We start from the raw sequence: 18,072 nt of genomic DNA on the forward strand, positions 1-18,072 counted from the left end.
GTAGTGGCCAACCTCTACATGGAAGAAGTTGAGAGCAGAGCCTTGATTACCTTCACAGGAACTGCTCCAAGCCACTGGTTCAGGTATGTGGACGACACCTGGGTCAAAGTCAGAGCAAGGGAAGTGGAAGCCTTCACAGAACATATAAAAACTGTTGACAATAACATCCAGTTCACACAGGAAGATGTCAGAGGAGACGATCTGCCCTTCCTGGACTGTGCAGGACACACTGAAGAAGACAGAAGCCTCAACATTGAGGTGGACAGAAAACCTACACAATGATCAGTACTTGCTGTTTGACTCTCATCACCCACTGGAGCAGAAGCTGGGGGTCATCAGAACCCTAAACCATCAGGCTGAGACCGTGCCCACTAAGTCAGAGGGGAAGGAGAAGGAACAGAAGCACATCAAAGGAGAACTTAAAACCTGTGGCTACCCAAACTGGACTTTTGTCAGAACCTCTAAAAGGTCCAGAGCAGACAGAGAGGAGGAGACGAGAAAACGTAACAACATCATCATTCCTCATGTCGCAGGAACATCTGAGAAACTCAGGAGGATCTTTAATAAACATCATATCCTGGTTCACTTCAAACCGACCAACACGCCGAGGCAGAGACTTGTACATCCTGAGGACAAAACACTCAGCAGGCATAAACAGAGTGATGTAGTTGATGCTGTTCAATGCAGCCAGGACTGCACAGATTTGTGCATCGAGGAGACAAAACAACCTCTCCGTGAACGAATGGCACAACACAGGAGGACCAACTCCTCAGGTCCAGACTCTGCTGTCCACTTACATCTGAAGGAGACAAATCATTCCTTTGAGGACAACAATGTAAACATGTTGTCCAGAGAAGACAGATGGTTTGAAAGAGGAGTAAAAGAATCCATCTATGTCAAACTGGACCGACCGTCTCTGAACAGAGGAGGTGGCCTAAGACATCACTGATCACCCACCTACAATGCTGTACTGAGTTCTCTCCAGACAGCTTTACGACCATTCACACCTGGGCTTACCTGGCCTTAGCAACCCACATGAAGGCCGGTCGGGTCAACAACCCACAAGTGGCCCTAAAGACTCTGAAACTCAGAGCTCACACGTGTCCTTAACAACTCTAAGAACACTCCCACTCTCCGTAAGGACACTCCCATACAGAGTTTAAAAGCCTGCAACTCCCCTCCAGTTAATTAGAACTGAAGAGGCCTCTTGGATGAGACGTGAAACATCTTCAACAAACTGAAATGAGTCCAGTTGACTACAATACAGCACCTTGATAAATACAGGTCATTGATAATTTAGCCCTGAGGTGTGTTCATTTATTCCAGGTGTTAGCACCTGTTGCTACATCAACACACACCTTTACCCTTGAAAAGATGAAGAGCGGTTCTCACTTCAGAACCAGCCAGCCAGAGTGATAACAAGAAGGTTAAAATCAAGATCAGGAGCTTTTCTCTTGATTGTGGCTGTGGCTCAGGAGGAAGAGAGGGTTGGCCAGTGAGTCACTGGTTCAGTTCCCGGGCTCTACTGCTGCACGATTGACTGACAGTTACGAGTGTAGTTTGATGTCAAACTGTTGGACCAAAACCAACAATCTTTAATATTAACAACTGACTCCCAATTAACACAGACGTCTTACCTCCCTAGCTCACATCGAGAACAATCTCTGTCCTACAGTCACCATCAGCTGAGATCAATAATAACAACTGATCAGCAATCGCGCAGCAACACAGCATCAATGACACGAAGTGAAGCCCCGTCAGCAGGTGCCATTTTAAAGCCACCTGCAAGTCAACATTCAGGGAAAACACAGATCACAGAGTGAACAGCACTACTATCAGGCAGGGAGGAAGAACTGCAGAAGAAAATCACTTCATTACTCTCAAATAACGAGTGAGGGTCAGAACAAAGACTGCATAAAGTATCATTAATGTAAAGTAATGTTAATGTAAGTAATGTCAATGTAAAGTAATATCAATGCAAAGTAATGTCAATGTAAAGTCAATGTAAAGTAATATCAATGTAAAGTAATGTAAAGTAAGTCAGTATAAGGTAATGTCAATGCAAAGTAATGCAAAGTAATGTCAATGTAAAGTCAATGTAAAGTAATGTAAAGTAATGTAAAGTAATGTCAGTGTAAAGTAATGTAAAGTAATGTCAATGTAAAGTAATGTAAAGTAATGTCAATGTAACATTACTAGTCATATCAATGTAAAGTAATATAAATGTAAAGTAATTTTAATGTAAAGTAATGTGAATGTAAAGTCATATCAATGTAAATGAATGTCAGTGTAAAGTAATATTCATGTAAATCATTTTAATGTAAAAACTGAGCTAACATTCTGAACAGAGTGAAGAAACAACGGTGCTGACGTTCTGTCAAAGACGTCTATGCTGTGTTCTACTGAAGTTAGCATGCTAACCAGCTAGCCTCCTAACAGCACTGTGTAGCTCAGAGGTGATAGTCTGACAGCCCCATAGTTTCGGCTGGAGATGTTAAAGCAGCCAGTTCACTACTGAGTCTCTTACGTTGACAAAATAAACTGACAAAATGTCAAGAAAGGACATATTTTGACACCTGTTTTCCTTCTAAACAGAAAAATAATACCATAAACCGGTTGAATTGAAGTTTCTCTCTTTGATTGAAAGAAGACGAGCTTAATTACTTCAGGAGACAGCCATCAGCTAATAGAGCTAGCTAACAGCAGCTAGTCACTACAGCTAACAGGACTTCTGAGGGCTCTAAACCCACAATTCATCCAGTCCACGAGAGGCCTCAAGAAGACTTCCTGTCGACCACCAGAGTCTGCTTCACTGATTCAATTACCTGCAGTTTATTGCAGAGAGTGGTGTAGGGATGAGGTATTTTTGTAGCTAACTGAAGTTAGCATCGCCCTCAACAAGAAGCCTATGAGATTATTGAACTGGATTTTGGATTATTACAGAAAATAATCTGTGTCAAACACAAGTTTCTGATCCTTCCAGGTTCTGTTCATCCAGATAATCTCCACAGATGAACTCCACTTTGTGATGTTTGAAGCGTAAATTAAATGTGTAGCAGTAAAAAGCTAATGCTAGGCTACAAACAGACGACATCACGGTCACATGACTTAAACTCACCACCACTAAGCGTTGTACTACACAATTACTATACAGGTTTTCTATAAACTGATCAATGTACACGTTGTAAAGTCAGAGTTAGAATAGACCTCTGTAGTCTCATTTAGACACTTGTTAGCAACCGCTAACCGTTTTTTAACACACGGAAGAGCTTTATTATTAAACTGTGGCACATTTAATGAAGGATTTTATGTTGGAGAACAAAACGTGTAAATATGTTCAGCCTGTGGTAACTGCACACCTTAATTCACACATTTAACTGAAAACACATTCAACAGGACGTGCTAACATGCTAACTGATTTCTGGGTTTAGAACTACAGACTACACCACTGTATTGTGGACATAACGTTATAGTTTTTCCAACTGATGATGGAAAAAAAGAACTTCTTCTGAATGTGTAAAACAAAAACTTTATTAAAATGTTACTTGAATCATGTTGGCCAGAAATAATATTCATCCTCATCATAAAAACAGAAAGAGTTCATCTTTAGAGGTGATCAGACATATTGATGACGTCTGTAGATCAATATATGAGATCAGCCTGACAGACAGACGCTGCCACAGACTTGATGTTATGACAATGAACACTTCAAGTTAGGACTGAAGTCTGACAGGACTCAGTCTGACAGTCCAGCAGCTGAACATCTGGATTCAGTGCTTACTATGGCAATAACACCTGTCTGTGTGTTAACCATCACAGCTTACATGAAACATCATCATCAGTGAAAGACCCAGCAGCTCACACACTCCATTATATACCCTGTGTGTGTGTGTGTGTGTGTGTGTGTGTGTGTGTGTGTGTGTGTGTGTGTGTGTGTGTGTGTGAGCTGATTTCAGGTCAGTTTGTTCTTCTCTCGTCACATCTGAGGATCAAACAGCTGGTTTTATTTTTCCAATTAGAGTTGATTTGTGGTGTTCCACTTTTTCTCAAGGAGATTTGGTTTATATGGGAGTATTTACTGTGTAAATGTGTGTGTATGTACATATATGTGTGTATGTGTGTGCGTGTGTGTTATGTAACTGTGGCTCAGCTCTCAGCTGTGATGTTCTCAGGATGACGAATCAAAACCTCACCGCGTAAAAACGAGCTGGATTCTCCCCAAAAATCCTCTGCAGCAGAAAATATCATGTCCCTATCATATACTCATGGTACTTATACTGCAGCTGTACTCCTGTGGTACTCCTATCGCACTCCTGTAGTACTCCTATCACACTCCTGTAGTACTTCTGTCACACTCCTGTAGTACTCCTGTCACACTGCTGTAGTACTTCTGTCACACTGCTGTAGTACTCCTATCACACTCCTGTAGTACTCCTGTCACACTGCTGCAGTACTTCTGTCACACTGCTGTAGTACTTCTGTCACACTGCTGTAGTACTTCTGTCACGCTGCTGTAGTACTTCTGTCGCACTCCTGTAGTACTTCTATCACACTGCTGTAGTACTTCTGTCACACTGCTGTAGTACTTCTATCACACTGATGTAGTACTTCTATCACATTGATGTAGTGCTTCTGCCACACTGCTGTAGTACTTCTATCACATTGATGTAGTACTCCTGCCACACTGCTGTAGTACTTCTGTCACATTGATGTAGTACTCCTGCCACACTGCTGTAGTACTTCTGTCACATTGATGTAGTACTTTTATCACATTGATGTAGTACTTCTATCACATTGATGTAGTACTTCTATCACATTGATGTAGTACTCCTGCCACACTGCTGTAGTACTTCTGTCACATTGATGTAGTACTTCTATCACATTGATGTAGTACTTCTATCACATTGATGTAGTACTTCTATCACATTGATGTAGTACTTCTATCACATTGATGTAGTACTCCTGCCACACTGCTGTAGTACTTCTGTGTTCTATATGTTTTATGTGTTCTGTTATTTATGTTCTATATATTCTGTGTTCTGTATGTTCTATGTGTTCTGTGTTCTATATGTACTCTGTGTTCTATATGTTCTATTTCCTCTATATGTTCTGTGTTTTATGTTTTACATGTTCTATGTGTTCCCTGTGTTTTATTTGTTCTAAATGTTCTATGTGTTCTCTGTGCTATGTGTTCTGTTTTTTGTGTTCTGTATGTTCTATATGTTCTGTTATTTATATTCTATATATTCTCTATGTGCTATGTATTCTGTGGTCTATGTGTTCTATGTGTTCTATATGTTCTGTGGTCTATATGTTCTATGTGTTCTATATGTTCTTTGTTCTATGTGTTCTGTGCTCTGTATGTTCAATGTGTTATGTGTTCTATATGTTCTATGTCTTCTATATGTTCTTTGTTCTATGTGTTCTGTGCTCTGTATGTTCAATGTGTTCTGTGTTGTATATGTTCTGTGTTGTATATGTCCTATATTTAAGGAAGACCTGTTGTTTCACAGTAAAAGTACACCAGTGATAGTAGAAATACCTCACATGAGATATGATCACAGTATAATGATCAGTCTGTCAGTCTGACTCTACTCGGTTTGACTCGGCACAGCAGGGATTCGCATTTCCACACAATGCGGGGCGGGCGTGGCCCGGCCTACTCCAGAACAGGTCCATCACAAGCGTAGTGCAGCGTGGCCAGAAATGCTGGTGGAAAAACATCATTGATGACACAACGACACTGATTATAATCACCTGCTTTTATTCTGACAGCCAGAGGATGATTCCAGAAAGTCTTTCAAAATAAAATGTCTCATTCATAAAGATTCAATATTTAAAAGACGTGACTTCAAAATAAAAACAATAAAACAAATATATAGAACATGTAAATACAAACAGTTTGTCTCCTCTCCTTCACCCCCTCCTGCGCACTCCACCAACTCTTCACCTCCTCCTCTCCTCCTCTGTGGTTCGCCTCCTCCTCTTTTATCTCCTTTAGCACCTCCTCTTCACATTGACCTTCACCTTTTCACTTCTCCTCCACCTCCTCGTTGTTACACCTCCATCTCCTCTGCACCTTCTTACTGCTGTGTCTCCTCTAACACCTCCTTTCCTCCATCTCCTCTCCTCTGCACCTCCTCTTTTCTACAAAACACCTCCTTGTACTTTCATCTCTCTTATTACTTTCAACTTCTCATCAGCTCCTCTTCATCCCCTCCTCCTCCTCCTCCTCCTCCTCTTCCATCTCCTCTACTTTTTCTCCTCAGCTCCTCCTCCTCTGTTTCCTCACTTGTACCTCCTCTCTACAGCTCCTCACCTCCTCCTCACCTTGACCTTCACTTGCTGTTCTTCTTAACTCCTCCTCTCTGTTCTTCTCCTCCTTCTTGGCACATTCTCTCCTCCTGCTCTGCCCCCTCCCTCACTTTCTCCTCCTCCCTCAGCCCCACTCCTCCTCTTCCTCTCCTCCACTTATACACCTCCTCTTCAGTTTGACCTTCATCTTTTCTTACTTCTCCCTCACCTCCTCCTCTCTACACCTCCTTAAATTTAAATGTCCTCCCTCCTCCTCCCCTCTGTGCGTTCACTTCCTTTTCACCTCTTCTTCCACTGCACCTCTCTCATGTTTTTCACCTCCTCTCTGTCTCCTCTGCACCTCCTCTTGTTGGAATGACACCTCCTCCTCCTCCTCTCCACCTCCCGTGTCTCCTTCTTCTCTGTAAAGCACCTCCTCTGTCACTTTCTCCATCGTCTGTTTTTCGTTTCCTCTCTTCCTTCTCCTTATTTCCTGCACCTCCTCACCTCCTTCGTCCCCTCTCTAACACCTCCTCTCTCACACTTTGTTTGTCTAGGTGTAGTTTCTCTCCTCCTCTCCAGTCAGGATCTCCTCTGTGCCTCCTGTTTTTTTTGGAGCCTCCTCCCCTCGTGTCTCCTCCTCCCTCCTCCTTCCCCCAGTCTCCCCCCAACAGCAGGAGGAGCAGCAGTGTGTCTCCAGAAGCAGCAGCGTGTCGGTGTTTTGGCGGAAGGAGCAGGAGGAGAACGCGGAGGAGCGGCAGAGCGATGCTGAGAGCGCGGCAGGATGTCTTCCACCTCCTCCTGGTCCCGGACCCTCCGAGTCTTGCTCCTTGTGCAGCTCCTCCTGATGCCGCCGTGTCTCCTCCACCCGCAGCCGTGCCACCTCCTGGCTCAGATCGGACACACGGTGCGCGTCGGTGCGCTCCTGCCGGCGCAGCGGGCGGCTCGCGTGCAGGTGCAGGCGGCGTTGAGCCGCGCTGCCGCCGCGATGAGCCGGGACCGGGACCGGGACCGGGACCCGGAGCAGGACCGGGACCCGGAGCTGGAGCGGGACCCGGAGCCGGAGCGGGACAACTTTCTGCCCTACAACCTGAGCCTGGAGCTGGTGTCCCGGCAGCCGGCCGCCGCCGACCCGGAGTCCCTGTTCCGGTGCGTGTGTCAGGGCGTGGTGGTGCAGGGAGTGTCCGCCGTGCTCGCCTTCCCGCAGAGCCGCGAGGAGCTGCTACAGGTGGACTTCATGGCCTCGTTCCTGGAGATCCCGTTCCTCAGCGTCTTCGAGCACGGAGAACCGCTCCGCACGCAGGTAAGAGTCCCATCACTACACATGGACTCGGGGCAGCACGTGCGCCCCCGGGGCTGACATGTGGTCCCGATCTGTCTCCAGTTTGTGTCCCGGTCTGTGGTGTTGTTTGATCCGGTTTGACCTTGACCCATTTGATCTTTGGAGGTGCTGGAGCGCGTGCACCTGCTGAGAGACAGAGCTGATGACGATTCTTTGTTTGTTTGTTTGTTTGTTTGTTTGAAGTCATGAAAACTTGATCAGAGTCTCTCTGGTGTCTGGGTTGTTTTTGGTTTCCAACAGGTTTCAGGTTTACTGGTTGTGTGAAACTCTCTGGTCTGTGGTCTCTAGTCTGTGGTCTGTGGTCTCTGGTCTCTGGTCTGTGGTCTGTGGTCTCTGGTCTGTGGCCTCTGGTCTCTGGTCTGTGGCCTCTGGTCTGTGGCCTCTGGTCTGTGGTCTCTGGTCTCTGGTCTCTGGTCTGTGGCGTCTGGTCTCTGGTCTGTGGTCTCTGGTCTGTGGCGTCTGGTCTGTGGTCTCTGGTCTGTGGTCTCTGGTCTGTGGTCTGTGGTCTCTGGTCTGTGGTCTCTGGTCTGTGGTCTGTGGTCTCTAGACTGTGGTCTGTGGCCTCTGGTCTGTGGTCTGTGGTCTCTGGTCTGTGGCGTCTGGTCTCTGGTCTGTGGCCTCTGGTCTGTGGCCTCTGGTCTGTGGTCTCTGGTCTCTGGTCTCTGGTCTGTGGCGTCTGGTCTGTGGCCTCTGGTCTCTGGTCTCTGGTCTGTGGCCTCTGGTCTGTGGTCTGTGGCCTCTGGTCTGTGGTCTGTGGTCTGTGGTCTCTAGACTGTGGTCTGTGGCCTCTGGTCTGTGGTCTCTGGTCTGTGGCCTCTGGTCTGTGGCCTCTGGTCTGTGGTCTGTGGTCTCTGGTCTGTGGCCTCTGGTCTGTGGTCTCTGGTCTGTTGTCTGTGGTCTCTGGTCTGTGGCCTCTGGTCTGTGGTCTGTGGCCTCTGGTCTGTGGCCTCTGGTCTGTTGTCTGTGGTCTCTGGTCTGTGGCCTCTGGTCTGTGGTCTCTGGTCTCTGGTCTGTGGCCTCTGGTCTGTGGTCTGTGGCCTCTGGTCTGTGGCCTCTGGTCTGTGGTCTGTGGCCTCTGGTCTGTGGTCTCTGGTCTCTGGTCTGTGGCCTCTGGTCTGTGGTCTCTGGTCTGTGGTCTGTGGTCTGTGGCCTCTGGTCTGTGGTCTCTGGTCTGTTGTCTGTGGTCTCTGGTCTGTGGCCTCTGGTCTGTGGTCTCTGGTCTCTGGTCTGTGGCCTCTGGTCTGTGGTCTGTGGTCTCTGGTCTGTGGTCTGTGGTCTCTGGAGTCTGCTTCAGTCCAGATGAGAGGAATTCTGAGGAGGGAAAAACCATCAGAGATTTAAAACTCAACAATTAGGTCAGTGTGGGCTGGAAACCTGGTATCTCCATTTCCTCAGAAACATGAAGTCTGGAGATATGAGGTTTGATGAGTTTGAAGCTGTTGGGTGTTGTGGTGTGTGTGTGTGTGTGTGTGTGTGTGTGTGTGTGTGTGTGTGTGGTTCGGTTCTTCACATGTTGAGCTGAGGAACTCAGAACATCATTTATAAAGACAGATAATAAAACTGTGTGAGAGGACGGTGATGCGTTCAGGCTCAGCTGTATTAATGAGTTCAGAGGTGTTCTTTAGGTGGACTCACTGATTTTATTGATATTACTCAAGGTTCCTCATGGAAAACCTGGAAAAGTAATTGAAATCAAGTCCTGGAAAATAAGCTTTGATGTAGAGACGTTTCCGTGTTGAGACGACAGTGAGTCTGTTTCTTGTCGCTCGTCTCGTATGAGTGATGTCATTCTGTCTTGTTTCGGCACCAACACTCAGAACAGGAAGTAGTTTGTCCTTTCAGTATAAAAGTTGCCTTCATGTCGCCTAGCTGCAGTGAACAGGATGGCTCCAGATGAGCCAATCAGAATCGATGTTGTTCAAATTTGTGTCCGACTCGCTCTGACATCATTAACACCTTTGAAAAACAATCTGACAGGGCAGACGAGTTCTGAGGCACTACAGCTGTTCTGACCCAGGGCATTATGGGAAACGGCTGGCTGTTGTCTGATCTAAGAGCTGATTGGTTCAGATGTTGACATAACAGCATGATGAACTTTAAATTTTTGTTGAATTGGAGAGATTTAGATTTAGTTGTATAACTGATCCTGACTGAGATCATTTAAACTCAGAGTTTCATGTTCATGTAGTCATGACTGATCTGGTGCTTTGTGTTTTATTGTTTTGTATCACACTTTGTGTTTTATTGTTTTGTATCACATTTTGTGTATTATTGTTTTGTATCACACTTTGTGTTTTATATTCTTCTGTCTGTGTTATCTTGTACGTATTTTTGCTGAGTTTGTGTTTATATTGTACTTGATGTCTCTGTTGAGTTTTGTGTATTTAAACCCATCGAGGGACGGGCATCGCAAATTATCTTTGGCTATAAATGCTACATACTTGTCCCTATACAAATAAACATTACATAAATAAATAACAGTCTGAATATTGGACAGATTTTTAATGAAAACCGTTGTCTCATATTTCCTTTGAATATTGATGGTATGTATGTCTTTATGTAGTTTGAGAGGAACAAGTCAGATCAGATGATTGAGCAACAGCAGCAAGCTGATATGCAGCTGATTTACAGCAGGATTTATGGGAAATGGATCCATGAGATCACCTGTATAACATTTTAATGGTCAACTCTGTCATAACGAAACAGCTGCAGACTGTGTACAAACTGATATATGAGTCTGATAACGTTTTAATAATCAGAATTCTGACAGTTCTGACAGGAATTGTGTTGCTGTTACTCCCAGAAAGTGCAGCATTTCCTGCGGAAGAGTTTCAGAGTTAAAGCCTGACTGTGTACTGATGAGATTATCTCTGCAGGGACGAGAACAATCCAGTTAAAGCTGCAACGTGATTTCACCTTCATGGAACAACACAGAATGTGATTTAGATCTGTTTAATCCTGAGACTCACACAGGTATCAGTTTGATGTGGGTCAGAACCAGGATCAGGACCAGGACCAGAACCAGGCTCAGGGTCTGAGGATTTGGCCTGAACGAGCTGAAGATGGAGGTCTTATTAGCCTGTTGGAGAGAGTTGTTTTTGTTTGCTCCTCACTTCAGCCCAGAAACAAGAAACAAGATTTTCAATATAATCAGTTTGGATTTGCCGTTATTAACGCTGGATTACATTTACAGTGTGTATCTAACCTTAACCCCTAACCCCTAACACCTATATACATCAACCATACATCAAATATACATCAAATATAAATCAAACATACATCAGACATACATCAAACATACATCACATTCATCAGATATACATCAAACATACATCAGATATACATCAAACATACATCAAATATACATCAAACATACATCAAATATACATCAAACATACATCAGATATACATCAAACATACATCAGATATACATCAGATATATATCAAACATTCATCAGATATACATCAGATATATATCAAACATTCATCAGATATACATCAAACATACATCAAACATACATCACATTCATCAGATATACATCAAACATACATCAGATATACATCAAACATACATCAGATATACATCAAACATACAGCAAACACATCAGATATACATCAGATATAAATCAAATATACATCAAATATACATCAGATATACTGTATATTGGTCTCAATTTGTCAAGACTGACTGACTATTTTTTGTGACACAGACTGACTGTATTCCTACTGACAAAGACTGACTGTAGTCCTACTGATTGACTGTAGTCCTACTGAACTAGACTGACTGTGGTCCTATTGACTGACTGTAGTCCTACTGACACAGACTGACTGTAGTCCCACAGACAGACTGACTTTAGTCCTACTGACTGACTGTAGTCCTAATGAGACAGACTGACTAGTCCCACTGACACAAACTGACTGCAGTCCTACAGACAGACTGTAGTCCCACTGACACAAACTGACTGTAGTCCTACAGACGGACTGTAGTCCTACTGACGCGAACTGACTGTAGCCCCACTGACACAAACTGACTGTAGTCCTACATACAGACTGATTGTAGCCCTACTGACACAGACAGACTGATTGTAGCCCTACTGACTCAGACTGATTGTAGCCCCAATGACACAGACTGACTGTAGTGCTACAGACAGACTGATTATAGGTCTACTGACACAGACTGACTGTTGTCCTACAGAGAGACTGACTGTAGTCCCACTGACACAGATGGACTGTAGTCCTACTGACACAGATGGACTGTAGTCTTACAGACAGACTGGATGTAGTCCTACTGACTGACTTTAGTCCTACTGACACAGACTGATTGTAGTCCTACAGACAGACTGACTATAGGCCTACTGACACAGATTGACTGTAGACCTACATACAGACTGACTGTAGACCTACATAGAGACTGACTGTAGTCCTACTGACACAGACTGAATATAGTCCTACTGACACAGACTGACTGTAGTCCTACAGACAGACTGATTATAGGCCTACTGACACAGACTGACTGTTGTCCTACAGACAGACTGACTGTAGTGCTACTGACACAGATGGACTGTAGTCGTACAGACAGACTGAATGTAGTCCTACTGACACAGACTGACTGTAGTCCTACAGACAGACTGACTATAGGCCTACTGACACAGATTGACTGTAGACCTACATACAGACTGACTGTAGACCTACAGACATACTGACTTTAGTCCTACTGACACAGACTGACTGTAGTCCTACTGATAGACTGACTATAGTCCTACTGACAAACTGACTATAGTCCTACTGACAGACTGATTGTAGCCCTACTGACACAGACAGACTGATTGTAGCCCCACAAACACAAACTGACTGTAGTCCTACAGACCAACTGATTGTAGCCCTACTGACACAGACCAACTGATTGTAGCCCTACTGACACAGACAGACTGATTGTAGCCCTACTGACACAGATGGACAGACAGACTGAATGTAGTCCTACTGACTGACTTTAGTCCTACTGATACAGATGGACTGTAGTCCTACTGACAAACTGACTATAGTCCTACAGACAGACTGACTATAGGCCTACTGACACAGATTGACTGTAGACCTACAGACAGACTGACTATAGGCCTACTGACACAGATTGACTGTAGACCTACATACAGACTGACTATAGTCCAACTGATACGGATGGACTGTAGTCCTACTGACAAACTGACTATAGTCCTACTGACAGACTGATTGTAGCCCTACTGACACAGACAGACTGATTGTAGCCCCACTGACACAAACTGACTGTAGTCCTACAGACCAACTGATTGTAGCCCTACTGACACAGACAGACTGTAGTCCTACAGACAGACTGATTGAAGCCCTACTGACACAGATGGACTGTAGCCCTACTGACAAACTGACTACAGTCCTACTGACAGACTGACTATAGTCCTACTGACAAACTGACTATAGTCCTACTGACAGACTGATTGTAGCCCTACTGACACAGACAGACTGATTGTAGCCCCACTGACACAAACTGACTGTAGTCCTGCAGACAGACTGATTGTAGCCCTACTGACACAGACAGATTGATTGTAGCCCCACTGACACAGACTGACTATGGTCCCACTGACTGACAATAATCCTACTGACACAGACTGACTGTAGACATACAGACAGACTGACTGTAGTCCTACAGACACAAACTGTAGTTCTATTGACACTAACTGGCTATAGTCCTACTGACACATAGTGACTGTTGTCCTACTTACAAAAACTGTAGTCTTACTGACACAAACTAAGTGTTGTCCTACAGACACACTTACTGTCATCGTACTGACAGACTGACTGTAGCCCCACTGACACAAACTGACTGTAGTCCTACTGACACAAACTGTAGTCCTACTGACACAGACTGACTGTAGCCCTACTGACACAAACTGACTATAGTGCTACTGACACAAACTGTAGTTCTACTGACACAAACTGACTGTAGTCCACTGACACAAACTGTAGTTCTACTGACACAAACTGACTGTAGTCCTACTGACACAAACTGTAGTCCTACTGACACAGACTGACTGTAGCCCTAATTACACAAACTGACTGTAGTCCTACTGACACAAACTGTAGTCCTACTGACACAAACTGACTGTAGTCCCACTGACACAAACTGTAATCCTACTGACACAAACTGTAGTCCTGACACATACTGACTGTTCTCCCACTGACAAAAACTGACTGTAGTTCTACTGACACATACTGACTGTTGTCTTACTGACACACACTGACTGTTGTTTGACTGACACAGACTGACTGTAACCCTAATGACACAAACTGACTGTAGTCCTACAGACACAAACTGACTGTAGTCCTACAGACACAAACTGTAGTCCTACTGACACAAACTGTAGTCCTACTGACACAGACTGACTGTAGCCCTAATGACACAAAATGACTGTAATCCTACTGACAAAAACTGTAGTACCACTGACACAAACTGTAATCCTACTGACACAAACTGTAGTCCTGACACATACTGACTGTTCTCCTACTGACAAAAACTGACTAGTTCTACTGACACATACTGACTGTTGTCTTACTGACACAAACTGACTGTTGTCCTACAGACACACTGACTGTTGTTTGACTGACACAGACTGACTGTAGCCCTAATGACACAAACTGACTGTAGTCCACTGACACAAACTGTAGTCCTACTGACACAAACTGTAGTCCTACTGACACAAACTGTAGTTCTACTGACACAAACTGACTGTAGTCCTCCAGACAGACTGACTGTAGTCCTACTGACAGAGAGCGTGTTTATTTTTTCGTCAGCATACAGCAGGGGTCTCAAATGAGCTGGGGGCCACTGCTGGTCTCGTAGACAGACCAAGGTTATTATCGTAAACGAAAACGAACGAAATGACGAAAACTAGAATTGAAAAAACATTTTCGTTAACTGAAATAAATAAAAACTATAATTAAAAGAAAAAAACGATAACTAACTGAAACTGTATTGTGTGATTACAAAACTAACTAAAACGAACTGAAATTATAGATAAAATTCCCTTCGTTTTCGTCTTTGTCAATTTCGGATTGATATGAAATCGATTTATTTCGCTCAAGCAATTTTACGTGAGCTGGCGGCGCCATACGGCACCTCACGGTCCGTCACTTCTCGTGTAGAGCCGGCCAGAGTCGGCTTCTCTTCGCCCCTCTACGGCAAAAAATGGCGTCAAAAGTTGGGCGAAAGCGACAGAGTCCTTTATGGGATTTTTTTGAATATGACAGCGAGAAAGACAAAAGCAAGTGCATTGTCGTGGAAACAGGTGATACAATCTGTGGAATACTTCTCAAGGGAAAAAACCCACGAATCTGAAAGTCCATTTGAGAAGCTTGCACAAGAAGGCTAATGGCGAGTACCTTGACAAAGTGGCCTCTCTAAGTAGCTCCCCTGAAAGTGAAGCAACATCCCGGCCAGGTAGCACCGGGAAGGAGGAGACATCGATAATGGACTGCTTTCACCGACGACCAAATAGATGCTGGTTAGTTAACAAGCAGGAACACCACAAGCGGGAAGATGCACTCGTAAATATGTTTATTGAGACTGGTATTTCTACAAGACTGTGTGGCTCGATTGCCTTCAAAAAGTTTTGCTTTTCACTCGAGCCAAAAAGCAGTATTACACACCTTTTGCACTTAAGGCTGCTATCCTGTGGACTGTTGGTTGTTCAACAGTAACTGAATACATTTTTTAAAATGGTATCTTTTGTTGAGTTTTATTATAGAATACTTACTCTGATCTTTTTGAATCCTGCACCTGACAAATAACCCAAAGTATGAAAAAACTAAAACTAATACTAAAACTAATAAAAACTAAACTAAAACTAAGCATTTAGTAAAAAACGAAAACTAACTAAAACTAGCAAACCCGCTCTAAAAACTAATTAAAACTAACTGAATTAGAGAAAAAAAAGTCAAAACTAACTAAAACTAAACTATAATGAAAAATCCAAAACTATTATAACATTGAGGCAGACCACTTCAGCATTCTGGTACTACAAGAAAGCACAATATTTCTGAAAATGTTGTGTTATCTATCATTCACAGAATAATACTAAAATGCAGACAACGTTGTGTATGGGAATGTCCTAAGCTGGTAGCTTTTTGGAAAATGGTTGTCCGCACTCAAAGTAAAATCACAGGTATTCAGGTACCCTGCGTAGCAAAACTTTGTATTTTAGGGATATACCCAGATTGCTTTTCTGTTAACTCTAAGTGTAAGACTCTGATCAACTTTGGCCTCCTGCAGGCCAGGAGGATGGTTGCTCTATCTTGGAGAGAGACTGAAGTATCCTCTACACAACCTTGGATTAGAGAGATGGCAATGTGTGTTACATTAGAAAAGCTAACCTATGTAATTAGGGGTCAAGTGCAAGAATTTGAAGAGGTGTGGGCACCCTTAATGGACTTTCTCAAGCAACAATAGATTATATTTATCTGTAAGGCTATTGAGTGTGACAATTTTAATTTTTTTAAAGAAAAATTTAATTAAAAAAAAAAAAAAATTATCTATTTTTGTTGTGTGTGTGTGTGTGCAGCGAGGTCTGCCTGCATCTCATTGTGCAACTAGTGTGGTATGTGTCGATGTGTTTTGTACGTTCTTATTTTGCATTTTGTAACAGTGCAAAACTTTTGTCCATATAAATAACTTATTTAGTTTAAACCTTGCACTGAACTTGTGGAGAAGGCTTTCACACTGTGACGAGCTGATCAGGGCCCTGCAACTTCAGGTTACGGATGTTCAGCTCCTGTGTTTTGTCCACTAGGAATGCAAGATCCATGATCAATTTTGTATCATCAGTTTGGGATCATATGTTCTGCCACCTTCCATGATTTTTTTCACCTCTGCTCTAAACTCAAAAAATCAAACCAGCCCGCGCAATCACGCTGCACAGCTGCTGAAATAGATGCTTAGCTGTGGTCCAGTCATGTACTGGACACAAACTCAGCAACTCTTCTGTCGCCTTGAATTTGTCATTAATACACCTGATGAAAATGGCTGTACACTGTCGGTCCAGTCTGTGCTTTCATCAAGTGCCACAGAGTATGCAGTAAACTTGTGCTTTGTTCTGTAACTGTTCATAAATGTCACTTGATAACTCGTTAATCCGTTCTGCTGCTGCATTTGCCGATAGAGAGATATTGTTGAAGATCTTATTTCTGGACATAGAATATCAGCGACTTGCAACATGCAGTCCTTCAAAAACGGCCCTTCGGTGAATAGCTTTAGCGATTAATTCACTCACCACATAACTTTCTTCACCTGCAGCATCAGTGTCCTCCTTTGCTTTATGGAAAAGACGTTGTTGAGACGATAGTCCGTTATGTAGCTGTGTGGCTTCCTGGTACTTCTTGTTCTTCGTGTTTAGTCGAGTACTGATGCTGGGGATTATATTTATTTAGAACAGCAAGATTTTTCTTGCATATCAGGCAGATAGCATTTCCACTGAACTCCAAGAAGAAGTTTTGTAATATCCACCTGTCTTGAAACTGTCTGTGTTCATCATGCACTTTTCTTTTTTAGTTTGAAAAGAGACATCCTTGTTGATGTGATTCAGTGTGACGCCACTGACGGATGTCACAGTGTTATCTCTGATGTCCATCAGAATAAATGTCCATAAATCCACTTAGAAATCAGAGAAGAAAGACTCAAAGAACTTGAACCTGAGAATCCTGAAGTTTTCTTCTGTATCAAAGTAATCTGTTACATCCATGGGTTCACTGCAAACTGGAGCTGCTAACAGCTCAATCAGCACATGATGAATAGAGAACATCTGACTAGATGGAAACAATAGACTCAAAGTAGAATTAGATTAATTAAAAGACAGAGTCTTATCCACAGTCAGATGTTTGTCTCTGTAACAGCTCACTGAAGTTGTGTTCTGTGTTTTGGTGTTTCAGGACCGACACAGCTGTCGACTCATTATTGTTGTTCTGTCAGGTGTAACAGCTGCAGGTACAAGGTTTCAGTCTGACAACCTCAGTGACAGGCCAGTGACCAATTTTACCTGAGAGACAGAACTCAGGGATTAAAGTTCAGAGTGCTGCTGGACGTGTTTGTTTGACACAAATCAATCTGGATTTATCACTTCAAATCAAACCGATCAGTTTATTGATCATTCATCCATCTGTTGAAGTCGTGGCTGGTGGTTTACTTCTTCATCATTAGATAAAGTGGAGACACAGCTGGCAGCAGCTGCAGATCAGCTTCTCGACCAATCAGATCAGAGATCACTGCAACCGTGACTGTAAACACGATCCGTGTGTGGACTGGTGTGATGAGAGCCAGCTACACATGAATGTACGTAAAACTGAGGAAATGATGTTGGATCCCAGATCTGACATCAAACAGGTCACTCTCTTTAAATATTTAAAGCTCCACATTG

At 43.5% G+C, this 18,072-nt stretch overlaps 1 protein-coding gene across 1 annotated transcript in view; it reads left to right on the forward strand.

Moving 5' to 3' along the window:
* Positions 1-7,078: 7,078 nt before the first annotated feature.
* Positions 7,079-18,072, forward strand: part of grin3bb (glutamate receptor, ionotropic, N-methyl-D-aspartate 3Bb) — a 100,936-nt gene continuing 89,942 nt past the window's right edge. Inside the window, exon 1 of the mRNA XM_073477288.1 lies at positions 7,079-7,597. Coding sequence (XP_073333389.1) covers positions 7,079-7,597 — 519 coding nt within the window. The remainder of the gene's footprint in view (positions 7,598-18,072) is intronic.

Source organism: Pagrus major, chromosome 11 (genome assembly GCF_040436345.1).
Source record: "Pagrus major chromosome 11, Pma_NU_1.0".
In the NCBI taxonomy this organism is placed as follows: Eukaryota; Metazoa; Chordata; class Actinopteri; order Spariformes; family Sparidae; genus Pagrus; species Pagrus major.